The sequence below is a fragment of the Myripristis murdjan genome, chromosome 14 (assembly GCF_902150065.1).
Source record: "Myripristis murdjan chromosome 14, fMyrMur1.1, whole genome shotgun sequence".
NCBI lineage: Eukaryota > Metazoa > Chordata > Actinopteri > Holocentriformes > Holocentridae > Myripristis > Myripristis murdjan.
The window spans coordinates 1646725-1670967 of record NC_043993.1 but is presented as its reverse complement, the minus strand read 5'-3'; the positions used below and the strand labels follow the sequence as shown (position 1 = coordinate 1670967).

The following is a 24243-nucleotide window of genomic DNA, read 5'->3' as shown; positions in this document are numbered from 1 at the left end:
ATACTTATTACTCTTACTTGAATACATTTCCAAGACAAATATTTTTACTCTTACTCAAGTAAATTTCTAGGAAGGCTGAAAAGTACTCTGTTTTGTTGTTGTTGTTGTTTTCTAAAATACTATTGGACACAAGCTGTGTTTGTCAAAGGAGGAAACCTATCACAGTACACGTTCTCCACTGGGATCTGTTAAAGATCTAGTTAAACAAGACACCAGTGGAGGGCAGTAATGCGCCTAGAGGCGTCTACACTGCCGGAAATTAAAAAAGCAGCAGCAGAAGAAGAAGAAGTAAAGCGCAATTTTAATTACCCCCCTCTCTCTCACATACACACAAACTACTAGATGTTACGTGTTGTCCGTTGGGACTGTAATAAATGAGGGCTGTTGTTGCACATTGCACTGACAGATCAGAGATGTGTTTTGGTCCTTGTCCACTGAGTAATTTCAAGGTGAGCAGCATTATTTTCATCTCGACTCCCATGGAGAATGTGAGCCAGTGCTGCTCAGGTTGTTTTTCAAGTTGCTGCCGTTGCGGCTGGCGCTTTTGCTGGCAACCTTGGTGTCCGGCCGCCTCCCGGGAGGCGGCCGGCTGCTTAAAATTATAGTGCAACTACACAGAGAAATAAAAAAAAATAGCACAAGTCACGTTTTATGTTATGTTAAACAAATGGTATCCCCTTTTTTTAATAGAATCGCGAATTTCCTTCGGGATGAATGAAGTATCTATCTATCTATCTAATCATTTCTCTTTTACTTGAATTATGCAGTGGCTCCGTCTATTTCTTGAAAATGCTCACTTGAGCTGTAGAGTCCAAGCATATAGCTGACGCATGTTTCAGTACAACTCTGTAATCCATGTTCTTTGTTTCAGCGGTTTACCGAGTTTAAGTTTCTTCGTTTAAGTACAAAGAACATGATACAAAGTACAGTGCAATTACACAGATTACATTATGTTAATAAACCTTATTTTCATGTCACACCAATTTCGAAGATAAACAATTGATCTGCAACCATTAAATACTCAGTGTCGTGTATACCTATTTACTTATATGGCTTAAGTTGTGCATAATTGTGATAGATATATAGATAGAAAATGACTGATGTTGTATGTGATAGAAACAAAGGAGAACAGCTCTGAAAACGGGAGTGGGCGGCTCTTAAAAGAGCCTTTGTGTTGTTGAGCGGTGTCGGTCCAGTTTAGCCTCCGAAGCCGTAGAGAGTGCGGCCCTGCCTCTTGAGCGCGTACACCACGTCCATGGCAGTGACGGTCTTCCTCTTGGCATGCTCGGTGTAGGTGACGGCGTCGCGGATGACGTTCTCCAAGAAAACCTTGAGGACCCCGCGGGTCTCCTCATAGATGAGACCGGAGATACGCTTGACTCCACCGCGGCGAGCCAGACGGCGGATGGCGGGCTTGGTGATGCCCTGGATGTTATCACGGAGAACTTTGCGGTGACGCTTTGCGCCTCCTTTCCCGAGCCCCTTACCTCCCTTTCCTCTGCCAGACATTTTTCTCTGCTTGATAAATAGCAAAACACAAGAGAATGTATGAAGCCAGAGCGAACGCTTCTGCTTTTAAGCTCTGTGTGCGGACGTAAGAGAAGAAGGAGGGCGCGCGCTGCGCTGGGCGGTGCTGAGCTCAGCAGCCGCCCCCTCCTCCTCCTCCTCCTCCTCTCTCTCCTCATCGTCATCATCTCTCTCTCTCTTTTTTTTTTTTTTTTTTAAAGGAGCCGTACTTGTAGCAAGTTAGCAGAAGCTACCAGTAATCGCGCTTCCGTTTCCATGTGGAGAAAAAGTGTGAAGATAAAATGAAGCCAGAAGGCGATGCAAATGAGCCCTTTTACAATGCTAACATACAAATAAATAAATAAATAAATGAATAAAAAATCTATATTTATAGATATAGATATGCTACATGAACATGAATTAATTTGAATTGCTGTTTTTCCAGTATGAGCATAATTGAGATGGACAAAGTGTTTGGTGTGATTGTCTGTTGTGAATTTGAACTGAACCTGCCTACATTTTCCACACGTATGAAGGGCTTTTCTAAAATCCTGGTTTCTATTTCCGGATGCCCTGTTTTGTTTTTTTCCCCATGTTAGCTGGTTGCAGTCTCGATGGCTGAGTTGTTTGGATGCCACGTTAAGTGTGAATATGTGAGGTCAATGTGTGTGTGTGTGTGTGTGTTTTGTGGTCTAAATGAAGAAGTAAATATGGTCGTGATGTAGTTTAAGTGTTGAAGCCTTGGTGGGGGAGAGGGGAGGAGAGCAGCTTGATCGTTTGTATTGACTGGAAATGAAGGTGTACATGAAATTCCAGTGCACTTTTGATCAACCGTAGTATATTAGGGGTGGTATAAGGATTTGGTCTTTTAGGTGAGCAGTGTGTGGCTCTTAGAAGAGCCTTTATGGTTGTAGTGTGGAAGTGTGTTGGGCTTTACTTCTTCTTGGGAGCCGCCTTCTTTGCTTTGGGCTTGGCGACCTTCTTGGCGGCAGGCTTCTTAGGTTTGGCGGCGGCCTTCTTGGGCTTGGCGGCGGCCTTCTTGGGCTTGGCGGCTGGCTTCTTGGGCGCCTTCTTGGGGCTCTTGGCGGCTTTCTTGGGCGCCGCTGGCTTCTTGGCCTTCTTGGGCGTCTTCTTGGCGGCGGCGGGCTTCTTGGCCGCGGGCTTCTTGGGCTTTTTGGCCGCGGCGGGTTTCTTGGCGGCAGGCTTTTTGGGCTTCTTGGCCGCGGCGGACTTCTTCTTGGGCTTGTCGGCCTTAATCTTCTTGTTGAGCTTGAAGGATCCGGAGGCTCCGGTGCCCTTTGTCTGGAGCAGCGTGCCTTTGGTGACGAGCTTCTTGACAGCGATCTTGACGCGAGCCTTGTTCTTGTCCACGTCGTAGCCGCCGGCGGCCAGAGCCTTTTTGACGGCGGCCAGAGAGACGCCGCCGCGCTCCTTGGAGGCGGACACGGCCTTGACGATGAGCTCCCCGACGCTGGGGCCGGTCTTCTTGGGCTTGACGCTCTTCTTCTTGGGGGCTTTCGCCGGCGCGGCGGCGGGGGCGGCCGGAGCTGGAGCCACTTCTGCCATTTTCTCGTCTCCTGTCGTCTGGTCAATTCACAGCAAGCGGAGTGTGACTGGACTAATACTGAGCTCGAGCCAGGAGGCGGGACTTATACACGACATGAGAACCGTGTAGACTCATCCAGCCCGCCGCTCTCCTCTGCAGCCGGATTATCGAGTCATTTGTGTTTTCTCCTCTCGCAAAAAGGCCTCAAATACACGTCTGGAAGAAACCCCGAAAGCAACGAGTGGCTGGAGCCGACAGCAGACTCGCGTCTCGTCATATCGAAGTCATGCAGAGCCCTGAAGGTTTCAGCATTTTCTTCTGGGAGGCTCCAAACCTCACATATTCACCGCGGAGGGAGGCTCAGCTCGGCCACATTTCCCTCGAAAATGTTTGAAAGTGCATCAGAGGCACAACAAAAGCGCTTTCCCTGACGGCCAACATGTTTCTTCACAGAATAAACGTCAAAACACAAATGTGCTGCCGATCGTTTTGTATGAAACTGAAGCTGTTTCGGTGTCAGCAAACACACTCATGATGGCGGTGGCCCGTGGCGACTGTTTAGCACACCTTCAAGGAGAGATGGTCGCTGCGGCTCACACACACATATTTCTTACTTCACCATGAGTCCTAAAAGAAGAAACTAATACATCTAAACCATCTGCAGACATTCATATGTTACTGCGTTTCTATCATAGGAGGATTATACTATAAACTTTATGTAGGCTATGTAGTCAGGGTGTGTTTCTACTGTATTCATAATTCCGAATTTATTTTCGGACAAAAATAAATACAGTCTGTGTTGCAAATACTTTGGCAGTAGCATGCACCTTAACAAACTGCACTTTCTTTTTAAATATCAGTATGATTATCATTGGTAGTAGTAGTAGTAGTAGTAGTTCATTTAAGACATTCACATACTACTACTATTATGAAGAGTACAACTGGCACTACTATTACTACTACCACTAAGAATTATTGGAAAAAGTACATGTTTATTTGTGGGAAAACAAAACAAAACAAAACAAAACATGTATTCTACCATTTTTTTTTTTTTTTTTTGGGACCGTTTATTTTTTTAACCACTTGCACCTGTCAGCACCCCAAATAGTTTTGGTGGCTCTGAACCTCACACATTCACCGTGGACGAAGGCTCAACTTGGCCACATTTCTCCCAAAAATGTTGCATCAGAGGCAGGAGAGATAAGTGTGGTTCACATACACACACCCACACATTTGTTGCTTCCCATATGAGTTATTTCATAAGAAGCTCACCTATGTTACTATGTTACCTATGCTTCCATGAAGAGAGGGTCACGTGTTTACTGGACATTTTCTAATTTACATTGTTAATTAGCTGGTTAAGAACAGACTAGGTGACTGCTCTATGGGGTGTCGGTCAGGACACGGGAGGCAGGTCAGGTTTTCTTTTCCTTCCTTTATTAAACAACCTGGTGCATCCTTGGTAGGTGTGGTCTATAAGCGAATAAAGATACATGTCTCAATAATAACAGAAAATGATAATACAAAATAAGATAATAAAAATATTACTACTCATAATAATGACATCTGTAAAAGGATATGAATGTCCTACAGACAGGAAAACAAGGCTATAGGTAAACAGTCAGGCAAAGGAAACAGTGCAGTACACCTCAGAGCCCACAGGCGCAAACAGGCACGATCACTAAGGTCACAGTGCCCCCTTGTGGCGTCACACGTAATATAAGTTCTACTCAATTAGGCAAGGTATTGCAACTACAAACAATTAAACTGTTATAATGTAGGGTGTATACACGGTAAACATGTAAGATATTACACAGAATAACATACACATATGCTAACAAGGTGAAAAGGTATTAGTCACTTGACCACAACCAACTTAAAGCATTTACACTGCGCCGCCGACGGCATGACGCCATGGTGCGCTCTCAATAATTGAAGTGCGTGCGCAGTCACACAGCATTTCACAAAACAGTCTAATTGCATTCAAACAGATATCGGTTATTATAGAATTCAGTAAACAATTACAAATAACTTACTTAGAACGGCAGGGACTCACACCAAAGGAAATATGATGCACAGAATTCAGGGAACATAAACTTATAACTAATAGAAAGTCCGTCCACTCCCGACTGTGTAGGCAACTAACTGAGAAATTTTACCGACACAGGGAGGGTCTTGTGCTTTGTTTACTGCGATTGGTCTACAGTTGTGATGGAGTGCTCCCTGGCCAATAGGGCCAAACTACCAATTAACCATTAAATTAAGTGAAACATAGCCTATATTATATTCTGAGCAGTATTTTGTACATACATTGTGAAGCTACCAAGTTATTTTAAAGGTTTATTTAGTTAGTTAGTGAGTAAGTTATTCATCCATCCATTCATTTGGCCAATGGGAGCGAAAAGTAAATAATTTATAGTGTGTGTGTGTGTGTGTGTGTGTGTGTGTCCTGAAGCATCCACTCCCTTGTTTTACTGCTTGCTGTCCTAATGAAACATAACAGGTCTTACCATCTTTGGGTGAAAATGCAGCAGAGAAATGGCAATGGTCTGAGATCATTACATACTGAGCTAAAATGAAAGAAATGTTGTAAAATTTTCAAATAAAATCTCTTAAGAAATTGTATTAATTGTACTACAAGTTTCTTTCCAGTCAGTGAAATTCAAATGGTCCTGGACCAGTCTGTCAGTGTGAAGTGAAAATGCTATGTATTGTATTGTATTGCCAATAGTATAGCCACCAGCTCTGTAGTGTATACTGAAAGATGATCTGATACCCCTTTCTTAAGGTATGTGTCACTCACCGGGATATATACTGCTGCACCTGCACATCCAGTATCTGGAACTTTTACAGCAACCATCCTGACACGTTTCAACACTAGTGGACAGCTGGCAGTCCGTCTGTACACACCTGGCTTCAACATGCCTTTGCAAAAGCAAACATCTCACTTTCCTGCTCCACATGTAAATAAACATTTAGCATTTCTTCTTCTTCTTCTTCTTCTTCTTCTTCTTCTTCTTCTTCTTCTTCTTCTTCTTCTGTTGTGGTGTTTATTAGCAGTTGGCAAACCAGCTTAAGGTGCATTACCGCCACCAACTGGACTGGAGTGTTGACAAGAGATGATGCAGTAAAGGAAAAAAAATAGATTCTGTTGTCTAACTTTGTGTCTTTAATGAATTTAACAATGTCGTAGTGTATTTTCCTTGCTGAGTTTCCCAAAACCCCTGCTATCATAAAGTGTGAAGTTTTCTTTTCTTTAATTCCTGTTTAAGAGTCCTCCTCTGTATGTCATATTTCTTGCAGTGAATTATTACATGTTCAGCTGTTTCTGGTTTGTTACAGTGTGTGCAGTTTCTGGTAGAGTGTTTTCCTAATTTGTATAATGTATGATTGAGACCTGTATGACCTATTCTCAGACGTGTGATGATGTTTTCTTCCCTGCGTTTATAGCCCACTTTCCTCCCATCACCCACATGTCTTTGTATGTTATATAAGTGTCTTCCGGTTTCACTGTTGTCCCAATATTCCTGCCATGTAGATTGTGTATGTTTCCTAATAACTGATTTAACTTCAGCTTTACTTTGTGGAATTTGAATGTCTGTCTGTGTAATTCGAAGTGTTTGCTTGGCCAGAATGTCTACCTGCTCATCTCCTTACACACACACACAAGCAGGGACCCAGATGAATTGTGTGAATATGCCCTTAACATGCATGTAAATTACTAGGAATATTTCATTGATTATATCCAACCTGAATGCTGATCTGCCTGATCAAATACTTGACAATGCTGAAAAACTGTCTGATGCGATAACTGCTGTTTGTATTTCCTTCTCCTCTATCCATTGTATTGCCAATAGTATAGCCACCAGCTCTGTAGTGTATACTGAAAGATGATCTGATACCCCTTTCTTAAGGTATGTGTCACTCACCGGGATATATACTGCTGCACCTGCACATCCAGTATCTGGATCTTTGGATCCATCTGTAAAAATAAACACTGAATCTGGGAAATGCTGATCAAAATAATTCTGGACTACACGCCATACTGGAGGTTTTCCTGACTTTGCCTTCCATTCTTAATTTATACTGAGGTCTACAGTTGGCGAAAGGAATAACCAAGAAGGAATGGAAGAGATTGAGACTGTGGGGCTGTACTGTAAATTACTTAATCAGGGTATCCGCGGGGTCTTGAAAAGTATTAAAAGGTGATAAATCAATTTTGGGAAAATTAAGACCCTTAAAAAGTATTAAAGTCTTATCATGACTTTATAAAGTCTTAAATTTTGAAAGTATTTTTTCTGAATTAGGTGTCCAAGAGTTTGAGTCCCAAAAACATCTTAAAAGTGTGTGAATTGATTTTTATTTAAAAAACAAAGATGAACAGGTACACAAAAAACTAGGCTATTGTGGGTGCGTTCGTAAATTGTCTCTGAGAGCGGTAGAGCGAGCGGGCGGGTGGAAATTCAGAAGCACAAAGTACACTCTGGCGCTCTTAGTGCATATTACAAATGCACCGAAATGTTACATGAAGCCCCGCGAAAACTGGAGAGAGGGCTGGTGAACGCACCAACAGTAACGATGGGAAAGTGCAAATTTGCAGCGTCCTGGCTGGAAATGCCGGATTTTAAAGAGTGGTTGGAGCCAGTCGAGGGCAATATCAGGGAGGCGTACTGTAAGCCGCCGAGAGCGGCAGCTCACCATCGCAAGTTTCTGTGCTAATCCCGTTGCACTACCACCACCTAGTGCCAACATCATTGCAGCACCACTGGCAGCCGCAGCTGAAGCTCCAGCTACGACCCGGGCTCTCTCCGCCTCCTCATCATCAGCAGCCGACATCAGAGTGGCTCTGGGCGGCACGGCAACGCTGCGTGCGGAGGTGTTGTGGTGTCTCCACACAGCGGAGAAACACCACTCATTTAACTCCAACGAAAACTTGGCTGAAGTTTTTAGCGTTTTTAGGGCTAACCCTAACCCTAACCTCAGGGCCGGCCCGTGGCATAGGCAGTATAGGCAAATGCTAAGGGCGCCATCTGCTGGAGGGGCGCCGCTAGCAGCCAGAGGGACGCTGGCACCGGTTGTTCTACCACATAGGCGGCGCCATTTTGAGCCAGGCCCACCCAATCAGAACAATATGTTTTCGGGATTGAAACTAGCTTCTCAGTCAATCAGCAGCTTTCTATCATACGTGAGTGCCCGCCCCCAGGCTGCGTCTCAGCATGTGACCCAATCAAATGAATGAGTTAGTTTGCGCGCAAACGGTCCCTCCCCGACTCAGGAAGAGAGAAATATGTACAGGTAAAAAGAAAAAAGAGAGACGGAGACGGAGTTTATTATGGCGAAACAGAGCGGCTTACTTGGCTTTTTCACCAAACGACTCCGTGTTGAGCAGGAGGAAACTCCTGCGGCCATTCCACCACTTGATTTAAATGTTACGAGTGCGAGTGCTAGTTTACCGGTGAGCTCAGCCGTCCGGCCCCGCTCCTAAAAGCAACGCCAGTCCTCCTCCTCCTCCTTCATCCCTTCAGTCATGTCAGCAAGCCAAGCCACAGTAACAAAAATAACTGGGACCATTTCTGCTGCACTTAATAGCCTATGATAGATTTATTATTCTGAATAAGCTATAACAAAATAACTTGGACCTTTTTATGCTGTGTGTGCGTTTAATCCGTTGTTTATAAGACGGGTGCTTCCCATCCTTAAATGTGATTGGCTGAGCCGCGTTCCATGCCGTTGTAAAATCAGGGTAACCCGCTGGCAGACCACAGCACAACATATCCCCGCGCCAGTGTAAACGGACATAGCGTTGCCTAGCAACCAACTACTCTGCGCTCAACTTCCTCGTTAGGTCACATTTGTTTCAAGACTTTTGTCAACAAAATGTCAGACTTTGTGGTGAATTTTGATTTGCTGGGTGGCCTGAGCCTGGATGAGTGGTTGGAGGAGCAGCTTGGTGTCTGTTAAAAGACGCTGAATTCACCACCAGCAACAATGTTTTCGCCGGTGTGGTAAAGAAACTCCGCCGAGAAGGACGTGACAAATCTTCCCACCACCAAGCCATAACCGAGGCAGACTGCCAGAAGATGAAGCACTTTCAGGCACCAAGTTCAGACACACCTTGGGGGCTTATCTGTAAAGTGTGGTTTGACGTGCAGCTTCATATGGGATGCAGGGCGAACGAGGGCAACCGCAAATTAAAGCCCGACTCCTTCAGCATTCGCCACGACGAAAATGGCCCAAAATATGTCACGTTGAATGCACAAAAAATCACAAAGATGCTGCCGAAAAAAAAAAACAGAAAGCCTGAGGGGATTCATATATGAGCAGCCGGGTAACCCACTGTGTCCGGTGGCCTCCCTGGAGAAATAGCCTACCTCTCCCTGCTGCCTCCTGATCCACCTGCCTTTTATCTCCAACCAAAGCGGACACAGTATGACAGATGTACCGATGACCGATGTATGGTAAGTTAACCGTATACTTTTATTATTATTGTTATTGTTACATCCGACGTTAGGCATACGTCTGCGCAAAAACGCACCTGTTGCGAAACGCACGCCACCGTCCCTGCAAAGAGGAGTCCAAACATAATTGAACACTATTTTAACAATTGCACCATTAATGGCAATATCCAATTCAACATTAACGAGCCCAAATAGCCTGATGTGACATGATGATGGCGCTAGATGAAAAAGTGATCTTAGCGGTGGAGGGGCGCAAGAGAGTAATTTCGCCTAGGGCGCCAACATAGGAAGGGCCGGCCCTGCCTAACCTTTTCAGGGATGTATGTATGGATTTTTGCTCTCCATACAGCAATGCAACTAGTAAAATTTTTACATTCTATTCTGCTGTTTGTATTATCATTATTATTATTATTAATCATTACTTCCATGGATAAACTTTTTTTTTAGACTATTAAGCTTACCTTGTTCATCATTTACATTATATGTTAATAGTATATGCTGCTTATTTGTCAGGCACTTCAGAGCAAGCAAGGAAGCAGGGGAGGTGAGCTTTCAGTTCTCACCTTCAGGAAAGAGTGCATGCAGGGCCTGGTTAAGATTGTTCAGAAAGTGCAGGAGAAAAGCCTCCTGAAAATTCCAGTGGTCAGGGCCATTGGATGTCTGGACCCCAGAAGCATGTACAGAGAGGCAGAGGGATGCCTCACAAAGATGAAGATTGTAGTACGAACAATGCTGGCAGGAGGCGTCTCTGCTGGTAAAACATATGGAGAGTAGAAGTTACTGTAGGCTAATGCATTCTTTTGTTAGTGTGAAAGTGTCTAAGCTTTTTTCAACACAGAAGATATCTACAATACACTGCTTACCTTTTTATGTGTACAGATGCTGTGCTGTGTATTTGTCCAAAGAAAGATGAATAAAATGACTGGAATTATATTTAACCTATTTGTAATTTTTTTTTTTGTTTGTTTGTTTAAATTCCTTTTATTCCAGGTGATGTACAACAGTTCCAGAGCTTTCTCTCTCTTGAGGCGAGAGACGAGAGATTCCTCTCCTTCCAGCCACTGAAGGAGCGACTTGATGTCTTCCTGCATTCAGCCCTCAGCAAGTCTTACCCAGAGCTATCCAAGTTTTCTCAGAGCCTTCTACTTCTGTCCCACGGACAAGCCACGGTGGAAAGAGGGTTCTCCATCAACAAGGAAGTTGAAATATGCAACATCCTTGAAAACTCGATGGAAGCTTTGAGGCTGATATGTGACAAGATCAGTGTCTGTGGGGGTGTTTTGAAGGTACCTCTCACAAAGGAGCTCATGGCTTCGGTAGCCTCTGCAAGGTCAAGGTACAGGAGTTACCTGGAAGATGAACGGAAGAAGAAACAGAGCGCCACACAGAACCTCAAAAGAAAAGCAGTGCAAGAGGAGATAGAAGACCTGAAAAAGAAAAGAACAGTTCTGACAGAGGTGTGCAGCTCCCCCCAAACAGATGCTGATGAGTTCGCTGAGCAGGCAGAGGGCAAATCTGGGACATTAATGGCACAACTAATCACAAAGTCCAACACCCTGAGAAGAAGATTTAAGGAAAAACAAAATGAACTGGTCCAAACTGAGAAGCTGCTGGAAACAAAATCAGATGAGCTGAGGCACATGTCATCGCCGTCATCGTGATTGTTGTTGAGAGTGGAGCAATGTTTTTTTTTTGTTTTGTTTTTTTTAATAAACTTTGCTTTGATTTACTATCCCAGCCTATTTGAATTTTGTTGTATCATAGTGGTCTATAGTCTTTATCACAAACTAAAACTGTTAAGTTAAAAATATTACTGATGTAAATGGTTACAGCTTGAAGTGGCGGTGAGGTATTAAAAAATATTGAGAAGGTCTTGAAAAAGTCTTGAAAAGGTATTAAAATTAACTTCAAGATTCCTGCATATATACCCTGTTAATCCTACATTTCGTGCCTTCACGTCACCAATCCAACCAAAACTCCAGAAATTTGTTTCATTGTGTTCCCAGCAATCTGCTAATATCTTCTTGGCTGGATGTTCATGACAATGCCCCTGGAGATTGACCCAGCATGCCAACATTAGTTTAACTCTCCGAATTTGCAGAGGCAACTCTCCCATTTCCACCTGCATTGCTGTCACTGGAGATGTTTTAAATGCCCCGCTGCAGATTCTAAGGGCCTGAGGTTGCAAAACATCCAGCTTCTTAAGATTTGATTCTGCTGCTGACATATAAACTATACACCCATAATCAAATACTGATCTCATGAGTGCCCAGTATATATTTTGTAGAGATGATCTACTTGCTCCCCACTCCTGTCCTGCCAAACACTGCGTTACATTCAAGACCTTTTTTACTCTTACTTATAACTTTACCTATGTGAGTGCTCTATGTAAGTTTCTCATGAAACCAGACCCCAAGAAATTTGATGACTTTAACCTGTTCAAGATGCTGTACATAAAGTTTTAATGAGATTGGTGTAACTTTATGTCGCCTTGAAAAGCAAATCACTTGTGTTTTTGCCACCGACAATCTAAACTCCCACTTATTTGCCCACTCCTCCACCTCAGGTATTGCATCTTGCATTTTCTTACCCACATGAACTACATTGTGGCCTTTTGCCTACAGATCCCCGTCATCTGCATACAAAGATTTCCCTACATTTCGTTCTACCTTATTAAATACACTACTCACAAAAAGTTAGGGATATTCGGCTTTCAGGTGAAATTTCAGGAAGAACCTAAAATGCATTATAACCTTTACAGGTGAACTTAATGTGACCTTCTGTAAACTTTTGAATGCACATGTCCAACTGTTCAGTGTTTCAGTACTTTTTTGCACAAGTTGCTGTTCTCTAACAAGGAGTTTAACGGCAAAATTCACATCAGGTGTTTGATGCTCCAGCTCATTGAGGTCGTATCATTAGGGAACGGCTGCTGGAGACTGGGGTACCTCAGATGGAGTGAACAGCATGAGACGTTGTTGTCAAGCTGTAATTGATGCTCAAGGGCACATGACAAGTTATTGAGACATTGACATTTTTTGTTGTGGTATATCCACCACTGTTGTTGGCTTTTGTTTCAAGAAATTGTTTGAGATGAGGAAATCACCAGTGTATGCTTCTACTTAAATGCCCTACTTTCATGATATAATATCACTGTAGCGTGAACTTTTTATATTTTCCATAAATTTCACCCAAAAGCCAAATATTCCTAACTTTTTGTGAGTAGTGTATGTCATTAATCATTATATCGAATAGCAATGTACTACACACACTTCCTTGTGGAGTACCATTCTCTGCCTCATATATACTGGAGTATTCTGCCCCAACTCTTACTTGTATTTTTCTATTGATTAAAAAATCCAACACCGAGTTATACGCCCTTCCACCAATCCCCAGCGATTTTAATTTAATATAGAGAAAGGAACACAATATAGCAGACAAAATACAGAATCAGCAATTGACCTGACGTTTGGAACCAGTGCAATAGCAGGGCTAAGCACATGGAACGTGTCAGATAATACAACAGTGGGTAGCAATCACTATCCTGTGAGGACTATAGTAGGCATAAAGATAAGCTTTGAAAAGGAAAAGCAAATTCCTAGATGGAAATTGGGAAAGGCTCATTAGGTTTCCAAGAGATCAGTGCAAACAGGTTTAAAAAAAAAAAAAAAAACTCAAAGAGAAAAACCAGGTGGATGTTAACATATTTAATGAGGACCTAGTTAATGAAATAATTCAATCTGCTGAGGAAGCAGTCCCACAAAGTACAGGAGTTGGACGCACCAAGAACGTACCCTGGTGGAATAGTGACTGTGACAAAGCAAAAAGCGTTTAGGCAACTCAAAAAATTTAATTCTTAGGATGCTCTGATGCAGTATAAAAGGGCCCAGGCAATAGTAAGGAGAACAATAAGAACTCAGAAATGCAAATTTTGGAGGCAATATTGCCACAGTGTTGGTAGTGAGGTACAGCTATCAGATATCTGATCTCACAGAGGCCGCCAGGCAGAATAGAAACAGAACCTTACTAAGGAACCCCAACATATTGGAGAAAATGGAGCTGACTGGAGATCAGTTAGACCTGCCTTTTAGTATGTTTGAGCTGAGGAGAACAATAATTAACGTTCGGCAAACTACCCCTGGGAAAGATGGTGTATGCTATAAAATGTTGGAACATCTAACAGAGGAGGCACTAACCATAGTGTTGAGGCTGTTTAATAGGGTTTGGGAGTATGGCCAACTTCCCTCAGTGTGGAGACAAGCAATAATAATACCAGTGCAAAAAGCAGGAAAGGACCCCTCAGATCCATCTAGCTATAGACCTATTGCATTAACGTCACATCTGTGTAAAATCATGGAGAGAATGTTCACAGAAAGGTTAAGAGACACCAGACCGTGATCCTCTAAAAATTCCTCTACACCATTTGCATCTGTGCTATTGCTTCCCCATAACGAGTTATGTGAGTTGAAATCCCCACACCATATTACACTATCTTGCACTGATCCCCCAACATTATTTAATATATCTAGACTTAATTTCTCACATGGATAATAATAATTAACTATATCTACATAACCTTTGTCTGTCCATACCCTACTCACAATTGCTTCATGATCTGTGTTTACTTGTATAATTTTATATCTCATTCCATTCTTTATGAATGTTGCAACCCCTTCCTCTTACCAGATTCCCGATGTCTTCTAACTGCAGTATATACCTTTATAACAAAATCCAACTGTGGTTTCAGCCATGTCTCCTGAATACAAATTACATTTGCCCTCTCTCTCAAATTATCAATATATTTCTTAAACTCTTGACCATTCGCAATTAAACTTCTTGCATTCCGATGCAGTAATATCAAGACTATTAAGATGATCCAGTCCATGCCTGAGATGGTTAATTTCCTGCATCTTTGTCTGTAGTGTCATTTTGTTTTGATACCTGTATGCTTCCTTTCCTTCCTTCCACCACTTTTGCTGCTTCTGCATAGCTCATTCCCTGGGAAACCCTGATTCTCTGCACCTCTGCTGCTTTTTTGCTAACCTCGCATCCACGGTATGCTGAGCTATGTTGCCCTCCACAATTGCAGCATTTCAGCTTTGCCCCCTCATCACATCTGCCATATTCATGGTCTCCTCCACACCTGCCGCATCTTTGCTTTCCCTTGCAAACCGCCGCTACATGCCCAAATCTCTGACACTTAGAGCATCTTAAGGGTGGGGGAACATATGGTCTCACATCATAGCAAATATACCCAATAAATATCTTTTCTGGGAGTTTTACTTCATCAAAAGTGATAAGGACCGATAGACTATCACTTTTAATCCCATTTCTATTTGCTTTCAGACGTTTGACCTCACTCACTTTTGCATTTGCATTTTCTTTCACATCATCATTAGATACCCTTATTGGGATCCCTGTCACAACTCCCCTGACTTGTTTCCTGCTTCTAGCAAACGTACATTGCACTACCTTGCCATCTATTTTATTATTTATAACACAGCCCAGTGTTGCCATTGCCAATCCTGAATCTGACCACATGTAGCATTTCACACAGACAGAGCGTGAAATTCTTACTTTTACTGTTCTCTTTCCACACCAAAAAAAATAAATAAATGAATAAAACGGCATGTAAAAGGCAGCAGGTGTTTAACAAAAGGAGCCATCCTCTCTCACTCCAGCCTCATTTGAATACAGCTGCCAGTCCCTGAAGAGTTTTTCCCCCCATCTCTTCACGGCTGGACACTAACAGATGGACCATCATGTTTGGCTTGTTTGAAAAAAGGCGGGGTATTTGAATAGCGGGGGAAAGGCTGTGTCACAGTCAGGGGGTCGGGCGTTACTTTCTTTCTCCTCTGGCTGCTGTGAAAGTTGGCGCTTCAACATTTCAAAGTCACTGCCTTTAGGCTTCCCAGTATGTAAGGCCTTTTTTTTTTTAATCTACAATGAGTCAATCCATACTGAGCATCTAAATTCAACATGTTGAAGTTACAGCATAAATTAAGTAGGCTACTTAATCATTTACTGGTTCTTTAAACTGTGCCGTCTTTTGAGTCTAAAAATAATAGCTTCTCGTTATTATTGGGCAAATTTTTTAATATTTAAATATACATTTAAATATAGTAAATGTAAGTCCACCCAAAAGTTTAAAACTGTAGTTATTCAAAGCACATAATTAAATATTTTGCAGTCTCAGGCTTCACTGTTTAAGTGGTGTGAGTGGCTCTGAAAAGAGCCTTTGTGTTGTGCGCAGAGCTTTGGATCTACTTGGCCTTGGCCGGCTTGTCGGTCTTCTTGGGCAGCAGCACGGCCTGGATGTTGGGCAGCACGCCGCCCTGAGCGATGGTGACTCCGCCCAGCAGCTTGTTGAGCTCCTCGTCGTTGCGGACGGCCAGCTGCAAATGACGCGGGATGATGCGGGTCTTTTTGTTGTCGCGAGCGGCGTTGCCAGCCAACTCCAGGATCTCAGCCGTCAGGTACTCCAGCACGGCCGCCAGATACACCGGGGCACCGGCACCCACACGCTCGGCGTAGTTGCCTTTGCGCAGCAGCCTATGGACACGACCCACCGGAAACTGGAGCCCAGCACGAGAAGAGCGAGTCTTGGCCTTTGCGCGAGCCTTGCCGCCAGTTTTGCCTCTTCCAGACATTCTGCTTGTTCTTTATTCAGCTGCTGATTCACAAAACAAATCACACAAAGAGCTTCACAACCTCAGCTTTATGTCTGTCCAGCTGTTTCCCTATTGGTCGCGTGATCGTCACCAGCATCGTCCAATCACATTACACTTCCGCTGTGCATTGTTGGGGATTTTCAAAGTAAAACATCTTCATACCATTTCCTAAACTTATTCATATTACAAGTCAAGACAGGATTATAAGGCCGTCAATCAGCAGCATCATCTTAAAGTCCTGATATGCATAAACACTGGTTTCTTTATTGTGAATGTACATTTAGCCATTCTTCTGTCTTTTTTTATTCTTTATCATTCATTAGTGTTTATATTGCTTACTGCTATTTATCATTTATATACTGTATATTTCTTCTAAATTTGCACATTGACCTACCTCTATGCACATTTTATACACCCATGCACACGGTTTTTTTCTGGGGTTTTTTTCTGTTTTTTTTTTTTTTTTTTTTTTTTTGCACATTGCTTTTTGCACACTGGGTTGTACTTAGGTTATTCTGTTGTACTCAGATCTTATTCTGTTATACTTAGATCTTATTCTTTATTTCTATTTTTTTATTTACTTAATCTGTAATCTGTGGATACTGCTGAAGAAAATGTGAATTTCCTGCGGGATGAATAAAGTATCTACCTACCTACCTACCTACCCATTCTCTCCTGTGCGAGCTGGTGGCTGGTTAGTTGCAGCCACCTGACCAGGGCATGACGCGTGTGGACTGACGACCACAGACTGTACAGCACAAAGCAAAGTAAACTAAGAAAAGGAATGGTGAAATCACCCAATCAAAATCATTGCCTAAATGGTAGACTACACCCTCTAAAAAGAATAAAGGAAAAAAAAATACAAAATATGGCATCAACCTTTTAGGAATTACAGCCAGCTTTATACACCTTCACCCCTTTTTCACTGGCTCAAAAGTCATTGGACAAACTACACATAACATACTGTAGCAAACCTGCTGTTATATTGATGTTGGGTGCTGTTAGGTGCAGATGTTCTGTAAGTTCCTACCTGTTACATTACCTGAATGCACCTTGAGAGTTGGACTAGGCATCTGAATGGCTGAGAGGGGAGAGGGGGCGGGACAGGGGTGAGAAGGTCAGGGAGACTGTGTGTGTGTGTGTGTGTGTGTGTCTGTGTGTGTGTCTGTGTGTGTGCACGTGCCCCAGGGTCAGAGTGGGACCTAGAGAGGGAGAGCAGACAAGCAAATCTGGTGCTGGCGTGGTTACAGCCTACAGTAACTGGAGTTTAGCAATAAAGGACATTGCTGGTAAACTGTCGTCCTCCTTCCATCATCTGGTGGGACGCTACAATACATAACTAAAATCATACTGATTATATTCAGTATTTGGAGGAAAATTCATTGCAGTCTATGCCTGCCTGAAGTCTGGAGCCTGTGGACAACATCGCCAAATTCTGAGTGTCCTCCCTTGAGATGCTCTGAAACCTTTACTGCAGCTGCTTCAGCTGCTGCTGGTTTTTGGGCCTTTTGGCCTTCAGTTTGGTCTTCAGCAGGTGAAAAGCAGCTCAGCTGGGTTGAGGTCTGGGGACTGACTTGACCATTGAAGAATATTCTTCTTCTTTGCTTTCAGTAACTCTTGGGTTGCTTTCGCAGTGTGTTTTGGGTCATTGTCCATCTGCACTGTGAAGCTCCGTCCTATTAGTTTTGTGGCTGAATCTGAGCAGACAGTATATTCCTATAAACATCAGAATTCATCCTGCTACTTCCATCAGCAGTCACATCATCAATAAACACTAATGACCGAGCTCCATTGGCAGCCATACATGCTCATGCCATAACACTGCCTCCACCATGCTGGACAGATGATGTGCTCTGCTTTGGGTCATGAGCTGTTCCTTTCATTCTCCACACTTTTCTCTTCCTATCATTCTGGTACAAGTTAATCTTCATTTCATCTGTCCAAAGAACCTTTTTCCAGAATCAGGCAGGCTTTTATAGATGTTTTTGGCAAAGTGTAATCTGGTCTTCCTGTTCTTAAGTGACACCAGTGGTTTGCACCTTGCTGTATACCCTCTGTATTTATTTTCTCAGAAATGTCTCTTGACTGTACATTTGGACAATGATATGTCTACCTCCTCAAGAGTGTTTTTGACTCCCCTAGACGCTGTGAATGGGTTTTTCTTCACCAGTGAAATAATTCTCTGGTCATCCACTTTAGATGTCTTCTGTGGTCTTCAAAGCCTTTTGGTGTTGCTGAGCTCACCAGTGCATTCCTTCTTTTTCAGGATATACCAAACCATTGATTAGGCTACTCCTAAAACTGTTGCCATCTGTCTGATAGATTTATTATTATTATTTAATAATAATAATAATAATAATAATAACAACAACAACAACAACAACAACAACAATAATAATAATAATAATAATAATAATAATAATTATTATTATTATTATTATTATTATTATTATTATTATTATTTTAGCCTAACGATGGCCTCCTTCACCTGCATAGACACCTCTTTGGATCACATGTTGAGGGTTCTGATAAACAGCAACCAAATGCAAATGCAAACACTTGGAATGAACTCCAGACCTTTTATTTATTTATTTATTTATTGGCAATGGTGTAGCTAAATTTTGTTTTACATTCAATGCAATTGTTAATTTTTTTTTTTTTCTTTTTTTTTATTTATGTATTTATTTATTTGTTATTTATTTATTTATTTATTTTTACTTTTTAGTGACAAAAAGAAAACAAAAATATTTGTATGGTGTCATACTTACAATAAATGTAAATGAAGAAAGAAAAGAAAGATCAAGATATAACATCTGTTATTTAAAGGTTATTGAAATATCAAGTGTTGAAGGATAAGTATGGAAGTATCAACCTCAAACCCCTTTTTTATGGTATAGATAATTACAGAATGTGAATGTGATGTTCCATTACCTGAAGATAGATAAAATAACTCATGATGTGCTCTTTCAGATGAGTGTGGTCTGTGTAAAGAGAAATAAATAGAAGTTAACATCAACATCAATTAGAATAAATGTCTTATAATATTTCTTAAAATAAAAAGCACCATTAAACATCAAAAATTTATAGTCTGCATAATATATAGTTGTTTGAATTGTCCAAAAGATGGCGCTCTTTCAGCAGCAATGCTCTTCCACAGCGCTGACACCATCACAGTCATACCAGTCTGAGGGCCGACTCACATTAGGCCCAGTTGCTCCGTATCGTGCTGAAGCAAAAATGCCCCCTCTCCCCAGTCCCCTACTGGCCTGCACTCACATTACCCAAAGCCCAAACACTAGTCAAATAATCCGGATTTTGGGGTCAAACGCGCTTGGTCATAGCACGAATGGGCTAATGTGAGTAGCCCCTAATACTACAGTCAGTGAAACCCACTGTTGATATTTCACATCTCTAGTGCTCATTATTAGTATAGTCAGATATAAGATGTAGTCTGACAATATAAAAGATGTTCTGCTGCTCAGATGATCAATTTGCAGCCATGTGCCAACTAAAGTCCCCACATTACCAAATTAATTTAATTATGTCTCTCAATCCTGAACTCTTTTGTAATGGGCCAATCAGAGGGCAGATTGGAATGTAAAAGTTAACTTATATAAACGGGGACAGGCATTATTAGCATAAATAGCATTTACAGCAGTCAAAGTTTCACTGTGGACATTTGAGATGGTGTAATCAGGGGCGTCGTAGTGGGGGGAAAAGCGGGACTGATTACCCAGGGCCACAATGGGGGAGGGGGCCCTCGAAAGGCCTGAAATAAAAAGGTTGGCTATACAAGGGCCCAATAAGATTTCTTTTCATGGGGCCCAAGATCCCTGGTGGCACCCCTGGGTGTAATGTTTCAGTTTTCTCAGGCTCACATGCTGGAGCAAGCTGAAATCAATTTGTTTTCATGAAGTCATTATGAAAGATGATACTTGTGCTGTGGCGAGGAATGTACTTTCCTTTTTGTTTTAGTTCTCTGCAGGGGTGTCGTAGTGGGGGGAAAAAACGGGACTGATTACCCAGGGCCAGAATGGGGGAGGGGGCCCTCGAAAAGCCTGAAATAAAAAGGTTTGCCTATTGGCCAGCTATATAAGGGCCCAATAAGATTTCTTTTCATGGGGCCCAAAATCCCTGGCGGTGCCCCTGGTTCTCTGTCCAATCAGACACCTCTTCACTGTATCGTTTCTCCCCCTTCCACTGCGCACACAAACGTACATCAGTTTCAGAAGACACACACACACACAGACAGATGATAAAGTGTGCGTGTGTCAGACTGGTCGTGGAAAAACAGGTTCCACCGAGATTTGAACTCAGATTGCTGGATTCAGAGTCCAGAGTGCTAACCATTACACCATGGAACCACAAACACAAAACCTTCATACATATAAATATTCTCTCTGTCACGCGTGTGCACACGCGCGCGCACACACACACACACACAGAAATTCTGTCTGTCTGCTTGAGACAACCTAGAGGCTATATAATCCAAAAAAAAAAAAAAAAAAATCAAGTTTATTTATAGAGCACTTTAAAAAAAAAAAAAAAAAAAAACAGACAAAAAAGTTGAATGACAGCATAAAACATTAGTAGCTAGTATTTGAGACAACATGACAGCGTAAAGTCATCTGTATGAATATTAGGCTACTTCTGCTTTGATTTAGCTCGATTTGCACATGAGGATGAAGCCAGGGGCCCGTTGCACAAGAGTGGTAATCCTATTTTTGTGAACGGTTGGGATGGATTTGTTTTGGATTTGTTGAACTCAGCTCATTCACTTATCCCGGGTGTTGGCAGAGTTCAATGCGCAGCGTTCTGCGTGTGTAGCAGTAGGCTAGTCATCATTTCACATAAAATAAAGAGCGACGGAGGAATAAAAAGTTGGGAGAAATAAGGAGACGTTCACACTAGTTCTCCTTCAACTCAATTATCACCACCTGTAGCAGTAGCACAGCAGCACAGGTGTCATTTATTGAAATGCCAATTAAATGGACAAATTAGTAACAAGCATTTCCTTCAAATTTCGAATTTCAAATATTTCAATTTCAAAATAAGAGTATATACGATTGAGAGCACTTAATACACGAATGTCAACACATTAATTTAAGCTTGACTTCTAGCCTGGTATGGAGCAGGCTAAGGCTTAGTTTAAGTTTCCAAAAGTGGGATTACTTTCATGAAACCGAGTTCAGGCTAATTATAGCCAGGCTCACTGGCCAGGTTAATCTCGCAAGATAATCCACCTTTCATGAAACCCATCAATCCCTAATCCTGGCTAGATTAAGCCAGGATAGCTGCTAAATCCAGGTTTGAAGTCTAATCTAGGTTTGGTGAAATAGGCCCCAGTTCGCACAAGAGAGAATGATAAAGAATAAAAAAGACAAAAGAATGGCTAAATGTACATTCAAAATAAAGAAACCGGTGTTTATGCATACGCTATGTAACACAGTTAGATAGGTTTAGGGTAAATTCTGCTAAAAAAAAAAAAAAAAAAAAATGTGAAGACTACGCCACCTGCTGTCCTAAATGGGCACCTATGACGAGAGTTGTAACGAAGAATTATGGGTAATCCTCAATGCGCCGGAGGATTTGTCTGAGGTAACATGTCTGTGAATGTCTGTGGACAAAAATAATGTTAATTAGCTTCAGAAGGACCTAAAAGTTAAACTGACTTTGTTTGGTTTTATATTAATTATCTTTGGATTAAGTTGCCATCTTTTTGTTAAGTTAACCACTCGTTTTTATGTGTTTTGTTGCCAGTGAAATTAGTCGCTGTAGGGTTGCTAGCTGACAGTCACGTATGCCGCATTTTCAGACTGCGCATGAGCTGTGTGTCCACAAGAGCTGATCCGTTGCCTGTATTTTCCTTTGTCAAACTCAGGCGTGGAATAAATCTGCTGTTACCAACATTCTGAGAGCTTCATTTATGCAGAAAACATCACACACAGGTTACACATATCAGGACCTTAAGATGATGCTGCTGATTGGTGGCCTTATACTGTAATCCTATAGAGATTTGTTATATGAATAGATTAACCCTTTGGCGCATAGTGGTCACTACAGTGGACAGCTGAAAGACATTTTCTCCCAAATGCAATGGTTTCTATGGTGGAATTGCGTATCAGCTACTCTCTGCTGCTCCCCTCCATCGAGGTTTATGCAGAGACTGTCAGTTCTTGTTGCTGAACACATATTAATACTAGCATAATGACATGGTAATACCAGTCCTGCGTCCTTAAAGAAGTATGGAGACTCACAAAAATGTTCATGCCCTAAGAAGAGTAAAAACACACAAGAAAAAAATCTTGACTCAGGCTTTCATAATTCATGCATCAGAGGGCTAAGGAAAACACTACAGACTAGCACATTAAATCAAAAAATATAAATATATCAACTGAAAAACACTCCCTGCGTTCCAAATCGCATATTTATACTTGTAGTATGTACTGCAGCTGCCCTTACAAAGTATGTAGTTTAGTATGAAATATGCATGGTAATTCTTTTTTTTTCTTACTAAATAGTATGGTAGTATGAGTATTGGAACGCAGGGACTGTCATAAAAAAGTAATCACTTTACGGACCATGTATGACTTTTTTGTTTGGTTATAACCAATAAATTGGTAGGGAGACGTTTTACTTTGAAAATCCACAACAATGAAAAGCGAGAGTGTGATGTGATTGGACGATGCCAGTGACGATCACGCGACCAATAGGAAAACAGCTGGACAGACATAAAGCTGAGGTTGTGAAGCTCTTGGTGTGATTTGTTTTGTAAATCAGCTGCTGAATAAAGAACAAGCAGAATGTCTGGAAGAGGCAAAACTGGCGGCAAGGCTCGCGCAAAGGCCAAGACTCGCTCGTCTCGTGCGGGGCTCCAGTTTCCAGTGGGTCGTGTCCACCGGCTGCTGCGCAAAGGCAACTACGCCGAGCGTGTGGGTGCCGGTGCCCCGGTCTACCTGGCGGCCGTGCTGGAGTATCTGACGGCTGAGATCCTGGAGTTGGCCGGGAACGCCGCTCGCGACAACAAGAAGACCCGCATCATCCCGCGTCATTTGCAGTTGGCCGTCCGCAACGACGAGGAGCTCAACAAGCTGCTGGGCGGAGTCACCATCGCTCAGGGCGGCGTGCTGCCCAACATCCAGGCCGTGCTGCTGCCCAAGAAGACCGACAAGCCGGCCAAAGCCAAGTAGACCCAAAGCTGTGCGCACAACAAAGGCTCTTTTCAGAGCCACTCACACAACTCAAACAGTGAAGCCTGACACTGCAAAATATGTGCTGAATGAATTAGCTGCAACGTTTTGGAACTATGTGCCTGACGTAAAAAAAAAAAACCTCATACTAGCAAATAGTGTTTCTAGGAACAAAGGCCAGTTTTCATAATGCGCTCTTATGTAAATGAAGGACTGGATGTGTAACTTCAACATGTTGAATTTAGATTGTGCTCAGTATGTATTGACGCATGTTGTAGATTAAAAAGGCCTGACACTGAGAAGCCTTAAGGGAACGCCTGTAACTCTGAAATGTTAGCGCCAACTTTCACAGTAGCCAGAGGATAAAGAAAGCCTAACGCCCGACCCCCTGACTGTTGCTGCCTTTCCCCCGCCAAGTCATTATTCAAATATCCCGCCCTTTTCTCTAAACTATGTATCAACAATATGCAGGGTCTTTCCTTAAATATATATTTCGGAGGCTGTGGCAGTTCTTAAAATTCCTGCCGCAGCGTGATTAAACACAGTCTATATTCGATAGCTACGAGAGGAAAAATGCGAGAATATTTTAAGGCCGTGCATATGTGTGTATTGCATTTACAGCAGGAATAGCACGGGAATATTCCAGGTCGATTTATCCACCTGAGCGAGAACCCCCTTAGACCTGCTGGAATAATTCAAAAATGGGAGCTAACATGGGAAAAAGCTCTTCAGTGAATGGCAGCTGCATTCAAATGAGGCTGGAGTGAGAGAAGATGGCTCCTTTTCTTAAATGTCTGCCGCCTGTTACATGCCGTTTTATTCATGTATTTATTTATTGGCATGGGAAGACGACAGTAAAAGTAAGAATTTCA

At 42.3% G+C, this 24243-nt stretch overlaps 4 protein-coding genes and 1 non-coding gene across 5 annotated transcripts; 1 reads left to right on the top strand and 4 right to left on the bottom strand.

Annotated features, from left to right (window-relative positions):
- Positions 1 to 737: 737 nt before the first annotated feature.
- Positions 738 to 1530, bottom strand: LOC115372043 (histone H4). Its single transcript, XM_030069743.1, has one exon. It carries the CDS (start codon positions 1507 to 1509, stop codon positions 1198 to 1200), a length of 312 nt encoding a protein of 103 aa, XP_029925603.1. The 5' UTR covers positions 1510 to 1530; the 3' UTR covers positions 738 to 1197.
- An 803-nt stretch (positions 1531 to 2333) lies between these two features.
- On the bottom strand, positions 2334 to 3416 carry LOC115372020 (histone H1-like). Its single transcript, XM_030069715.1, has one exon. It carries the CDS (start codon positions 3070 to 3072, stop codon positions 2440 to 2442), a length of 633 nt encoding a protein of 210 aa, XP_029925575.1. The 5' UTR covers positions 3073 to 3416; the 3' UTR covers positions 2334 to 2439.
- A 12313-nt stretch (positions 3417 to 15729) lies between these two features.
- LOC115372026 (histone H2A) lies at positions 15730 to 16188 on the bottom strand. Its single transcript, XM_030069723.1, has one exon. It carries the CDS (start codon positions 16158 to 16160, stop codon positions 15774 to 15776), a length of 387 nt encoding a protein of 128 aa, XP_029925583.1. The 5' UTR covers positions 16161 to 16188; the 3' UTR covers positions 15730 to 15773.
- A 4285-nt stretch (positions 16189 to 20473) lies between these two features.
- trnaq-cug (transfer RNA glutamine (anticodon CUG)) lies at positions 20474 to 20545 on the bottom strand. Its single transcript has one exon. It is a non-coding gene; the product is annotated as a tRNA-Gln (tRNA).
- A 2419-nt stretch (positions 20546 to 22964) lies between these two features.
- LOC115372027 (histone H2A) lies at positions 22965 to 23390 on the top strand. Its single transcript, XM_030069724.1, has one exon. It carries the CDS (start codon positions 22985 to 22987, stop codon positions 23369 to 23371), a length of 387 nt encoding a protein of 128 aa, XP_029925584.1. The 5' UTR covers positions 22965 to 22984; the 3' UTR covers positions 23372 to 23390.
- The last annotated feature ends 853 nt before the right edge of the window (positions 23391 to 24243 follow it).

Excerpts from the sequence above, each read along its gene's own strand:
- LOC115372043 (XM_030069743.1), bottom strand. The coding sequence starts at position 1,509 with ATGTCTGGCAGAGGAAAGGGAGGTAAGGGGCTCGGGAAAGGAGGCGCA.
- LOC115372026 (XM_030069723.1), bottom strand. The coding sequence starts at position 16,160 with ATGTCTGGAAGAGGCAAAACTGGCGGCAAGGCTCGCGCAAAGGCCAAG.
- LOC115372027 (XM_030069724.1), top strand. The coding sequence starts at position 22,985 with ATGTCTGGAAGAGGCAAAACTGGCGGCAAGGCTCGCGCAAAGGCCAAG.
- LOC115372020 (XM_030069715.1), bottom strand. The coding sequence starts at position 3,072 with ATGGCAGAAGTGGCTCCAGCTCCGGCCGCCCCCGCCGCCGCGCCGGCG.